Source organism: Arachis stenosperma, chromosome 7, assembly GCF_014773155.1.
Source record: "Arachis stenosperma cultivar V10309 chromosome 7, arast.V10309.gnm1.PFL2, whole genome shotgun sequence".
NCBI classification, from domain to species: Eukaryota; Viridiplantae; Streptophyta; class Magnoliopsida; order Fabales; family Fabaceae; genus Arachis; species Arachis stenosperma.
In genome coordinates, this window is record NC_080383.1 from 67,809,341 (window position 1) to 67,823,173 (window position 13,833).

General features: G+C 30.5%; 1 protein-coding gene across 1 annotated transcript; it reads left to right on the top strand.

The window, feature by feature from the left end:
* Positions 1 to 6,133: 6,133 nt before the first annotated feature.
* LOC130939192 (sugar transport protein 5-like) lies at positions 6,134 to 13,833 on the top strand. The gene is given in 4 exon segments (XM_057867313.1): positions 6,134 to 6,287; positions 10,060 to 10,379; positions 11,446 to 12,072; positions 13,390 to 13,833. Coding segments are annotated over 4 exon segments (1,524 nt in total). The 5' UTR covers positions 6,134 to 6,154.

Sequence of the window (13,833 nt, forward strand, 5' to 3'; positions counted from 1 at the left end):
AGTTTTTATGCTTTGCTAGTTTTGTTATGTTTGCAATTGTCCTAGACTATAGATTATTGTATTTGAATTCATTTGAGCTTTTTTCTTTATGCAATATGTATTTGCCAACTCGGATTCATAATTTGTATTCTAATTAAACATATAATTAGACAAGGGTTTGTTTTAATTGTTTCAAAAAGATGTCAAAATTCTAGAAAAGTATTGAAATCTTTGAAGATGTTAATATTGTGCTAGTGATTATTTTAATTGTACTGCACTTATAATTTCGAGGTAGTACTTTTCTGCACTAAATTTGCTAGTAGGTTTTACTTTGCTGTAAGTAATTCTAAAGCTAATTCTAATACCATTGAACTCTAATTTTGATAGTAATTATGCTGCCATGGTTTACTTTATTTGTTATTGTGCATAAAGATTAGCTAGCAGCAAATGGCCTCCACACCCCGCCAATGGACTGAACAAGAAACTGAACAATTTGTGGCGTTCATGGAGGAATTGGTTGTTGAAGGCAAGAGGGCAGATGCCGGTCAATTTAAGCCAGGGGCATTTCAAAAGCTGGCGGATAAGATGAATGAGAAGTTCCCTGGATGTGGTCTCACTGTGAAGCACATCAGAAACAAACACAAGCGCCTGAAAGAAAAATATATGTTTGTGGCTGAGATGTTGGGTTGTAGTGGTTTTGGGTGGAATTCTGAAAAGATGTTGTTGAAGTGGATAGTAAACAAGTATTGGAAGCTTGGGGAAAGGTGAGATAGTAATTTTTACGCATTTAATCATTCTTCTTAGCAAGAACTTTTTAATTTTCATGTAATTGGATGCTTTGTTTTATGTTGTACAGGGTCGCAATGTTACACTCTACACTCCAGGCAAGCCATTTCCGTTGTTTGAACGTCTTGGGGGTATTTTTGGCAAGGATAGAGCTACTGGTCTTGATGCATGCAGTGGAAAAGATGCTGAAGAAGATGTCACACCGGGCTCTACATTTGCTGCGGCCACAGCTGGTGGCTTGGGTTTAGCTGGAGATGATGTTGACATGGAGGACTTAGCAGCTGCCGAGAGCGAACTACCCAATACCTTTTCAACCTCGTTTGCCTCTTCAAGTGAGAAATTTCAAGGACGTCACACTGCAACTAAGAAAAACAATGATGCTGCAGTCCTATCAAACTTAGCTGAAACTTTTAAAGCTGCGGTTGAGGATCAAGGAAAGCATGTGCAGGTTCTAGCCAATGCAATGTCTGGTGTTAATGAGCAAGTGAATCTTGGCCGAACGCTAAAGAGTCTTGGTTTTAACACAACCGAGATCGTGCAAATTGCAAAGAAATTTGTGCAGAATCCAGAATTGAAGGCAACCTTTTGGAGTTTGGACGAAGAAAAGGCAGCATTCGCACGAGATATAATGGAAAACTTTTAGCTATTGTTGGGTGTCGTTGGTGGTCTTAGTTGTTAGCATATTATGGTCTCTTTTGCTAAAACTTATTAGACTTTTTCAGTCTTATGTTGTGCAATCCTACCAAAAGACTTATTGAATTCTGCATTATGTATATTAGGTTTCTGCACTTAACTTATTTATCAGGTGAGTGTGTGCAACTTTGCACTTAAATTTGTGCAAAACTGCAAAATTCTATTGAATTCTGCATTATCTATGTTAATCTTCTGCACTTAATCTATTTATCAGGTGAATATTAATTGTATTGTGTAATATTGTCTCAAAAATTTATGCACTTCCACAGATTTGGAATGAAAACTTGCTTACAACTTGTGTTTTCTTAATCCTGTGTTGATGTTTATAACCTGAATTCTTAATTTCTGCACTGACATATTTGTGCAAATCATTCAAGATATAACTCCAAACACTGTTGGTAAAAAAAAGGAACAAAGCAAACCAAAGTAAACATCAAAGAAACAACTTTTCATTGAATTTTCAATTCATATAAATTCATTACAAAAGAAGGACCCAGCAATCGTATATTTGCTAAAGCTAAACACAAATTACTCTTATGCTATTGTTTGTCATGATCCATTGTAAAAATACAAAGCCAAATATCACAAAAGAAAAATACAACTTTCAAAGTCTATTAATATCCCAACAGCCATCATAAGATACTAGCGCTTTGTCTTCTCCTCTTGTAGCATTATTCCTTGAGATTTTCTTTCTTTGTATGCTCCTTATGCATTCAAAAAGTCTATTTCCTTGAAGTGACCTATGCAGAGAGAAAGATAGTCATAACACGATAATGATGATGAAAATAATCCCCTCAGTTTCGGGGTTAATCATTAAGACACAGAAAATACAAATCAATTGATCATATCTATGCTAATAACTACAATAATTCTTTAGCCAGAATACTCACAATGTAGCCACTTGAAGAAATCCAATATTATAGGGAATCTCTCCAGAAATCTGATTATATGAGATGTCCCTGAAAATTCAATGATCATATAGTAACACTGCAAAACTAGAGAAAAGAAATACAGACATTGAAAGCACCAGAAAATTTACATACAATATTTTAAAAGATTGTACAGTTCCCAATGCTGTCAGGTATAGTTCCAGTCAAGTTATTGCCTCTTACATCACTGGGAAGTCAAGGAGAATAATAAAGGATAAGAAAGGTCAAAACTTAAAAACCAAAGGAAGAACATAGGATACAACAAAGAGAAGCCTAAGGTGTATGCAAAGGGGTACTTACAAATACCACAGACCAGTTAATTGACAGATATCAGGGGACAAAGTTCCAGTCAACATGTTCCCTCGCAATCCACTTTACCATTGCATAATCAAAATTAACCGTTTGGAGATTAGTGCAAACACCAGGAAACATCCATCCAATGAAAATTATACAAAGAAAGGAGAATACACAAAGGTACTGCAAGACTTCATTCCAATAGAGTAGTCTAGGTATCTCTCCAATGAGCTTGTTTTGTGCAAGATCGCTGCAAATGAGAGAATGCAATTATTAGAATGCATTCACGAATAAAAGGACTTGCAATGGAACATGAAATACAGAAAATCAGAAATATCCGAAGAAAGATTACCACCAAGATTAATGCACATCTGAATTTGATTGAAATACATGGCATAACCCCAAGCTCATAAAAATTTACATTTAAATAAACTTACAGGGTTTTCAGGTTTGGGATTTGGGATAAAGTTGTGGGAATGGGACCAGTCAACTGATTCCTCTTCAAATTCCTGCATTTGCCAACAAAACATAAAACTCTCCTATCCACATGAAACAAGACAAACTTAAAAATAATATACTGTTTTAAAACTTACAAAAACTCAAGCTGTTTCAGCTTTGATATGGACAAAGGTAAATCACCATATAGCTGATTGTCAGACAAATCCCTTCAATTTCATCACGTAAGTAATCGTATCAGAAGTTATAATATAGATAAAACAATTAACTGAATTAGAGAACAACAACATGCAAACAAGGCAAAGTACTAGAAAGCACGTACATATGAGTAAGATCAGCACAGTTCCCAATTTCATCTGGTATTTGACCGGATAATTTGTTCCCCTGCAGGTCTCTGTGATTGTAACATAGAATTCAGATTGAATACTTATGCAAAGGATATACTCAACCTGAATTTTCATATCAGTTGAAGGCTAAAATAACCAAACATATTAATTCAGTTTTAATTTATGCAGGCAAATATCTGAAAATATTAAAAGAAGTATAGAAAAACTATTAATAATTTTATCACTAATTAGTCTTTGAACACTATTAATAATTTTGTCACTAATTCACTTTCATGGGACCAAAAACTCATCATATGCTCTGTAGAAAATAACAAAAAAACATTCATACCAATACAGAGAAAGAGAGTGGCACCTCTGGAGTATTTCCACGGTAATGAATAAAACCAGATATCAACACACGGCGCTCTCCATCGATGAGCAATACTCTGTGAGCAACGCCGGCTAAATGGACCTGCAAATAATGACCCAACAATTAAGAAGAAGAACGAGGAGAAGAAGGAGAAGACGAAGAAGAAGAAGAAAGAGAAGAAGAAGAAGAAGAAGGAGAAGAAGAGGAATCGCACAGAGATTCACCTCGAAGAAGAAGAACCACACAAAGATCCTCCCAGAAAAGATCCACCCATCGGCGAAGAAGGAGGAGGCTAGAAGAGAGATTTTTGGGGGTAGGGGTAAGGGGAGAGAAACCCTCGAAACAATTTGCAACTTCCTGAAGTAGTTTTTGTTTTTTAATTTTTTTTATTTTTATTTTAAATTACAAGGACAAAATAGTCTTTTATTAATTATGTAGTGTCTTGTTCTTTAAAACAAACACAATATTAGACACTCTCCTAATGTCATGTCTATTTATATCCAAACACCATACACAAATACAAATATTTTATGTCTATGTCTCAAGTGTCTATGTCTCAATGTCTATGTCTTAATACATACACAAACCAAACGCAGCCTGATGGTAGAGTTGAACCTTGACTGGACTTTCGCTATTATAGATTTCACCTTGATGGATGGATCGGTCTTGACCAATGGCCTTATAGCCTCAACAACTTTATCCGAGTCCAACTTGGAATGATCCTGTGAAATCATTCCCATTGTGCACGTGTGCCTACCGTTGTATCTGCGTATCTCCCAACAGCCTTTTTTCGTATCAAGCTAGTTCGGATAAGCCATTCGCATTCACGCCCGTACGTCTTGCATTTTGCATAGAACATTTGTGGCTCAGACTCATACACATTGTAGTCAACTCCTCTAGAAATAGTGTAACTTCTAATTGCTGCGACGACCGACTTTCTAGAACTATAATCCATTCCAGTCCTGAACTCTTCGTCCTCAAGATCAGCAACGCCTACAGAAAGAAGAAATCATAATTCATTAATCAATCCAAAATATAAATTAACAAAAACATATTATTCACTCATCATCACGTACCTATATTTGCATATTCCAGAAATTCTGTTGCATGCATGACGTCAAGATCCAAGTTACGCATAAAAGGTGGAACGTTCATCGGTTGACTAACGAAGGGATGAACCACTACATTCTCCGCTGCTGCCTTAACTCCCCCATCACCATCCTCGTCTTCGTCGCCGGCTTCATAAGTGGCTTCGAAGTCCTCTTCGCTGTCACTATTCATTCCTTCGTGCATGCAGCTCCATCATCCTCTATATCTAAATCATTTTGAATCCCATCTGCCTCTATGTTTTCAAACTCAACACATAGCTCAATCTGTGGTTGTCCCATCTGAGTCTGCCGGTGAATTTAGAACATATTCTGCATACTCGCTTCGTCAATGATCGGCAGAATATCAAACTGTATTAAACCACCAAAAACTACAACCGAATTTTGGTATAGAATACTGCTCACTCTCCTCAACATACTGTTCTCCATGCTTTGACAGAGACCGTTCTGAAGTTCCATTAACATCATGGTGCATGGAACCACAAACGAAAACGAATTCTAATGCACAAACCTCACTCCCTCATGAATATTCCGTATAATCTCATCGTTGCAATACACTATCAAATTTGCAGTACTTTCTATTACACTATCAATACACTAAAAAAACACACAAATAACACTCTTCTTCACGATGAAAATGATACCTAACTTTGCCTTATATAGAGGGGAGCCCTCAGCACGCCCTCCACGTGTTATTTCATCAGCTAATCAGAGTAAATCACGTATCAACACGTCCCATATATATTGATTCAGCATGCCACCACGTGTTGCAAATCTAACCAAACAGACTTCGCTGTCAACACGCACTTCACATGTTGACTCAGTACTTTTCCCACGTGCTACAAAACCAACTAAGCAGATTTCATCACGTGTCAACCATACCTCCCATGTACTACATGCATCACACCTCCTGCGTGTTGAAATTTGGATGTGATTCGTCCACCAAATTGTAAATACATTTATTATACTCATTTTCAAGTAAAATATCAATAATAAATCCATAATCAAATTCATGAGCCCGAGTCAAGTAGTCGACGAAATCGCATTTAAGTATTTAACATTTAATAGCATTGGGACAAGTGACAATTTATGCACAATAAAGAGAAAGTAATAAAGTCGCACGCGCGCCTCACCCTCTATATATACAGTTTCTTTCTACACTTATTGAAAGGCTTAGACAAGAGTAGTAGAGAAGTAGATAAACGAAATATATTAATGGCTGCAGGGGGATTTGCCATTGATGCTTCGGCTAACGGATTCGACGGTAGGATCACATTCTCCGTTGTCATCACTTGTATTGTTGCTGCATCCGGTGGACTCATTTTTGGATATGACATTGGGATTTCGGGTATTTTCATTTTTCTTTTATTTAATTTAATTTGTCTAAATTACCCACAGTTGCGTTTTGTTTCTCTGTTTCGAAATATGTAGTCAGTCTTACAGTCTATAATAATTTTTTTTCTCTAATGACAATTTTTCGTATTCATATAGGTCTCAAATCTAAGATATTGTACAAGAAATCAAAATTAATTCTCAACAATTTCACAACTGTGATTTGCTAATTTTTGTTTTCTTATATATTCAAAGTGTTTCGATCCAATTAATTATCCATTTTCTGGTTTAGCCCCTTCTGTAAGGTCAAGTGATTGTTTAATATATGCTATTCATTTTTGTCAGTTAATTGTTGTAATATTTTCAATGTCTAATCCGTAAATTCGCTTTTGAAAATAAAGCGGAAGATTTTTTTGGTACCGATTGAATTTCTGTTGAATTTGTCAATAAGTAGTGCAAAGTAAGGTGGGATCTATCCCTTCATTTTTGAGTCCTATAAGTAAATTTTAAGCACCGTAGAAGAGATCTTGAAAATTAGTAAACCATAAAAAGAGGGGGAAAAAAACAGAGGTAATAGTAAGGTTGTTATGTGGTTGGACTATTCCTTATCTAACGGTCTTCGTTATGTCATGAGACTAAATTATGTAAGGGAAAATGCTAATAAACCAAACTTACTTTGCATTTTTCAATAATAGGGTACCAAACAGTCAAGATGTCTTTCAGGTTGCAAACCGTTAGGTAGACATGTAAGGTTAGTTTGTGGTTCTAGTTATGATAGTCATACGAAAAATATATTTTTTCTTCTAATTCATGTATTGTTCTAAGTTTCAACTATTTATATTATATGCTACTAAAAAAAAATAACAATTACAATTCAATATTTTTTTTGAAATTACCTTTTCAAAATTAAAATTGGTGGTTTGGTATTGGACTAACTAGTGTTTTTGCTCGTAATAATATTACGAAAATATAATTTTTTTAAAACTATGTTAATTTTGTCACGATATTATAGATTATGACAAAAAAGATTTACAAAACCAAACTGCTTTTATAAAAAAGTTATAGGAGACAAAAGTTCCTGTCAATTAAGAAGACTAGGATCTTTGTAGATAAAAAAAAGTCAAATAATAAATTTTTTAGTTATTATTTTCATGTGAAAGAGATTAATTTTTTATTAAAAATTAATTTTAACATTCATTATGTAAAAAATTAAAAGAATTTAATGTTTATACTTTTATATTTGATTAGGTTTTAAGTTTATTGCATAAATAAAAATAATTAATTTTATGTTTATTATTTAAAAAAAATATATTTTTCTATCTTTATATATAAAAATATAATTAAATATTAGTATAGAAAAATTATATTGATAGTTATAAAATTAACTCAAAATTAATTTTTTTTAAAATAATTGAATATTAATTCTAATTATTAATCACAACATTAATATTTTTTCTAAATTATATGTAATAAATATTTGAAAGAAGAGAATTAAAAATATATATAGATTAAAAAGATAAGCAGTAAAAATATGAAACTAAATAAAAAAACTAAAAAAATATGTATTTAATAATGATAATATATTTTTATGTGAATAATATTATGAGATAAATTTTAATTATATTTAATTATAAATTTAGTGTATTATTTATAATTTTATGAATTTATTTGAATTATATTATTTTATTAATTTTATTTTTAATAGAATAAAAATGTAGAGAGAAATAGATAATGAGAGAGAAAAGAGAAAAAAAGATAAAGAAAAGAGAGAGAGAGAGAGAGAGAGAGAGAAATTGCTCATTTTGAAAAAAATATTTTATTTTAATTATAATGAAAGAATATATTGTGACACATTTTGGTTTGTCAAATTAATAATATAAAATATAAATTATAAGTTATATATAGAGTGGGAATGGTAGAGATCAGAAAAATAGAAAATGAGAGAGAAGTAGATAAAAAGACGAAAGAAAAGAATTTATTAATTTTAGAAAAAATATTTCGTCTCAATTTTAATGATATAGAGTGTCATGTGAAATATTTTTGTTGTTAAATTAATAATATAATATAATTATATTTTAATTTTATTTATACTTAGAGAATGTGATATTGTATATTTTGATTGTTAAATTTGTAATTAGTTATTGATAATGATATATAAGAAAAATAAAATAAATAAAAAAATAAGAGAGAGAAAAAGAAAAAAAAAGAGAAAGAGAAAGAGAAAATTTTTTTTATTAATTTAAAAAATATTTAATTATAATTATAATAAGAAAATAATATGTAATATATTTTAATTATAAAATTAATAATACATGATAAATAATAGATAAAATTGAGTAAAATTTATTTTCATTCGACCAAAAACGTGATAATCAGCTATTTTGTTGAGCCAGCCTAAATGATGAAAACTTATTCGGGTTAGAATTATAAAATATGAGAGAAATTATAAAATATGAGAGAAATGTTATATATATGATTTTAGTATTAATATGTTATATGGTGATTACGGTAGATATGTTTTTTTATTGATAAACAATGTTTTTTAAAAATTGTTATATATAAAGAGTGTTATCAAAATATAAAAAAATAAGATTTTAATTATAATAATAAAATATTAAAATATTATTATTTTTAAAAAAAATAATTTATAATTTATATATATAAATGTTCTCGTGTCTTAAACGATTTAAAATTTAGGTATGGATATATTTTATGTTATATCGTATCTTATATCTCTATCCGTATTGGTGCATTATATTTGTTAGCCAAGTATAGTCTTATTAAAATCTATGATGCTATATTATATAAGGTTGCATGCACTAATAATCACTATGCACCAAAATTTTGCAAAAGACGAATAATGTGCTGTGGATAATTAAGTTTTTAAAGATTATTAAAGTTCAATACATTAATTTTTTTTGTTTCCTTTTACTGTCAATTGACTTCTATGACGGCTGTGCCTATTTGTCTGATATGGTGACTGACATGATATTAGGTTTCGGAAATTTTTTGTAAAAATTTAATAAATTTTTGAAGAAACTATTAAAATAATTAATGAATCTCTCAGAATTATTAACGTTTGTCATATGTTAGATCATTTTATTAAAATAAAAATTGAACTGTCCGCTTTTAATATTAAAATTTTTTTTATTTTTAAAATTACAAATCAAATTGTTCGATTTGTGATTATTTATTTAAAAAACAAAATAATACAAATAAATAAGTGCTTTCAATTTGTGTTATTATGTAACCAAATAAAACACATTTCTTCTTGCATCATATTATCATATACGTTTTTTTCACCCACACAAAAAATAAAAAACGACCCAATTGAAGCTTCCAAATAAGTAGATAAAGCAAACAACACATTTAATTTTCGATCATCCCTTTTTTCAACTACATATGTATAATTTGAATTTAGATCATCCAAAAAAAAAAGAAATTAACAAAATGATAAAGTGAGAGATTATTTAATCATTATTAATTTTATAACTTTTATAAAATATGTATTTTACTATTTTAATTTAGAAGTGATTATTTCTTTATTTTATCACTTTACTAATTTAAATTATATTTAACATTTTTTAATTATTCAAAAAATAATTAAAATAACTGACATGTGTTATGAATAAATATTCTATTGTTACTGCTATATTAAAATATTTTTCTAGGTTACATAAAAAATACAAAATATGATAAATAATAATTAAAAAATAAAATAAGATATTTTAAACTATTTTAAATTAATTTTTATTGTCACCAAAATATTTTTTCTTTTCAAATTTCAGGAGGTGTAACAACTATGAGGCCGTTTCTTGAAAAATTCTTTCCAGCAATACTTAGAAAAGCTGCTAGTGCGGAAACAAACGTATACTGCGTGTATGATAGTCAAGTATTGACATTGTTCACGTCCTCCCTCTACCTGGCGGGGCTGCTGTCGTCTCTTCTAGCTAGCCGAGTCACCACGGCATTGGGCCGGAGAAACACCATGATCTTGGGTGGTTGTATCTTCTTCGCCGGTGGGGTCATTAATGGTAGCGCTGAAAATATCGTCATGCTCATATTGGGTCGCATCTTGTTAGGCTTTGGAGTTGGTTTTACTAATCAAGTGAGTGAAATTATAAAACATACTTAAATTCGCTTATAAATGGTAATTTATTTAAAATGTTTGTTTTAGGAATAACATAACAATAATTGTGCTGGAATGACATATATATATAGTTCAAAAATATTTACTAATCAAAATAAATTAGTAAAAAATAGTCAGATAGGTATGTTTGGAGCGAAATTAGGAGAGAAATAAAAAAAGAAAAGAGAAATTAAAATATTTTCTATAAAAATTATATTTTAAAGTTTTAAATTTTTGTTCTCTTTTATTTTTCTCTTATTTTACTCTAACCAAAAGATATTTTAAGAAAAAAATATTAGGAACCAACGTACTATAATACTTACTCATTATTTAATTATCATATAATAGAATATCAATTTATAACTAAAATAAAGACAATTCTTTTGGCAACAGAGCAAAACTCATCTAGGATGAGTTACTAAGTTATAGAAGTAATATAGGAAGTAATTTTTAATTAATTAGTCAATAATTAACAATTTTTTTATTCGGAATAAAGTTGTTTTTTAACTTTTTTTTTTGAGGATTTAGAGGTTAGGATTATAATAATTTAAAAATTATAATTTAAGATTTAATATTTAGAATTTAAAATTTAAAATAAAATAATTTTAAAAGATTAACTAATATTGAATAAAAAAAGTTTTCTCCATCTCTAATAAGTAACTTTCAATATTTGAATGAAAAAATATAATATTTACATCACTTTTAGTATATATATATCCTTACTACAAATTTTTTTATAATATAAAAAATAGATATTTTATTTCTTAGTTTCTATTAATTATTTTTATTCCAAAAAGTAAAGTTACATTAATAAAAGTAGTATAAAAAAGTCTAAAAGATCAGTAAATTTTGTAATTTTTAATTATTAATTATATTTTTAATAATGTAAGATTATATCTAATGATATAGAATTATTTAATTTTTTTTTATGGTTAAATGTGGTCAGAATTTAACAAAAGTGTTGATCGTATAGTACTCCTCAAAGTAAGTATATATATCCTGCCATTTCTTTGACATGACTTCATCATGTTACCAAATAATAAAGGCCACTCCAGTGTACCTGTCTGAAATTGCACCACCTACATGGCGAGGTGCCTTCAACACAGGCTTCCAATTCTTCATCGGAGTCGGCGTGGTGGCCGCGAACCTTATAAACTACTTCACAGCAAACCACTCGTGGGGCTGGCGACTCTCCCTCGGCCTCGCCGCCGTCCCAGCCGCCTTCATGACTATCGGAGCATTCCTCATCCCCGACACCCCGAGCAGCTTAGTAGAGCGTGGCAAAATAGACCACGCACGACAAGCGTTACAGAAAGTAAGAGGCCACACAACAAATGTGGGACCCGAACTAGAAGAACTGATTCGGTTTTCGAAAACCGACATGATGGATCAAGAGAGATTCGTAACCATATTTGAGAGGCAGTATCGGCCTCAGTTGGTTATGGCTTTTGCTGTGCCATTGTCTCAGCAACTTACTGGGATCAATATCGTTGCATTCTATGCGCCTAATTTGTTTCAGTCTGTGGGATTTGGTAACCGCTCCGCTTTGCTTTCAGCTGTTATATTGGGACTCGTCAACCTTGGTTCCATACTGGTGTCTGCTTCCATTGTTGATCGATTTGGTCGCAGATTCTTGTTCATTGCTGGTGGTATTCAAATGCTTCTCTGCATGGTAAGCAAATCTTTAAGCCTTTTGATATACAAACATGTATCTTTTGTCTTTCAAATACTCATAATAATTAACCATACCCACTACATATGCACCTTCCTCTAAGTTCAAAACTCATATGCAATTGTTTGTATATAAATTTGATAGTTAAAGACTCTTAAATGATAACTTAATCAAATATGTTAAAATTATTTTTTTTTTGTCATGCACTTCATACGAAGATAATTGCTAAATGTATAAGGTAGAATTTAAATTTCTAACCCTTGTTTAAACAAACGAGTAAGTCTCACTCAACCAATTCAAATTGGTTTCTCCATCAACATTATTATAATGCATAAAATTATAGGATTTAACTAAATTTTTTTAAAAGTACATGTTAAAGTTATTAATAAAAAAATTTATTATAAAAAATTGTGCAAAATTTAATTTTCAATACAATTGTTATGTATTTATTAAAATAAAATATTTAAAATTTTTTATTAATAATAATCTTAATTTATACTCTAAAAACACATTATTAGCTAAACCCAAAATTATAAACATACTACATATCCAATTTCACCAATTTATTAGCCACTTGTATTCAAATAGGTAGAGTAGATTCCGTATTTTTCTATTCTAATTAATGGGATTGTGAGGTTAGATCATATTTTAATAATAAGCTGCTAATGGTAGCTGATGTTATTTTGGTGCACAATAAAAAGAAAAATATTAAGACTATAAGAATTTATTATTTTTTATTAATATTTATTTATTAATTTAATTTTTTTAGTTTAATTTTTTTATAGTCTAATGATCAAATAATATACTTTATCTTATATTTTTAAAAATTAATAACTAATTAATAGCTCAAACAATAAATTCTAATAGACCTCTAGTATTTCTCCAATAAAAATGCACACAATTTAGGTTGATCCTTTAAAAATATTTCTTAAGTATTATATTAAAAGTTGTCCTAGAAAAACTAACGTTTTTTTAATTAATATCAGTTAATTATTTTAAAATTATTTTATTTATGTTAAATTTTAAATTTTAAATTATAAACTATAAGTCCTAGATCCTGAATTCTCCGCAAAATAAACAATTTTAGAAATAAAAAAAAGTTGGCTAATTTTATTCAACTGAAAGTTGATTTTCTATACTCTCTCTCCTCTCTTTGCGAATAAGACGTAAATAAAGTAATTTTCGCTTTACACTTGCTCAAAACCATGAGGCTTCATCTGTTATAGTTCGTATGACGGTTATTAATGTTAAAATTGATAGCATAACTTATACGCATGTCACATATTTATCATGATTGTATGTCATATGGTTGTGAAGACTGCAGTGGCTGTGGTGTTAGCACTAGTGAGTGGCGTTGAAGGCACAGAAAGCATTTCGAAGGGGAACACTATACTCATATTGGTGCTGCTCTGCTTCTACGCCGCAGGATTCGGTTGGTCATGGGGCCCCCTCTGCTGGCTGATTCCTAGTGAGATCTTCCCCTTAAAGATCAGGTCTCCTGGCCAAAGCATTGCCGTTGCAGTTCAGTTATTAACGGTCTTTGTTTTGTCCCAAACGTTCTTGAGAATGCTATGTCACTTTAAGTTTGGGACGTTCCTGTTCTATGCGGCTTGGATTGCACTGATTACTATCTTCATTATTCTGTTCATGCCTGAGACCAAGGGGATTCCGTTGGATTCCATGTATATCATATGGGGAAAACATTGGTATTGGCGTCGGTTCGTTGTTGAACCACAAGTTAATCAATAAAATCTTCCATGA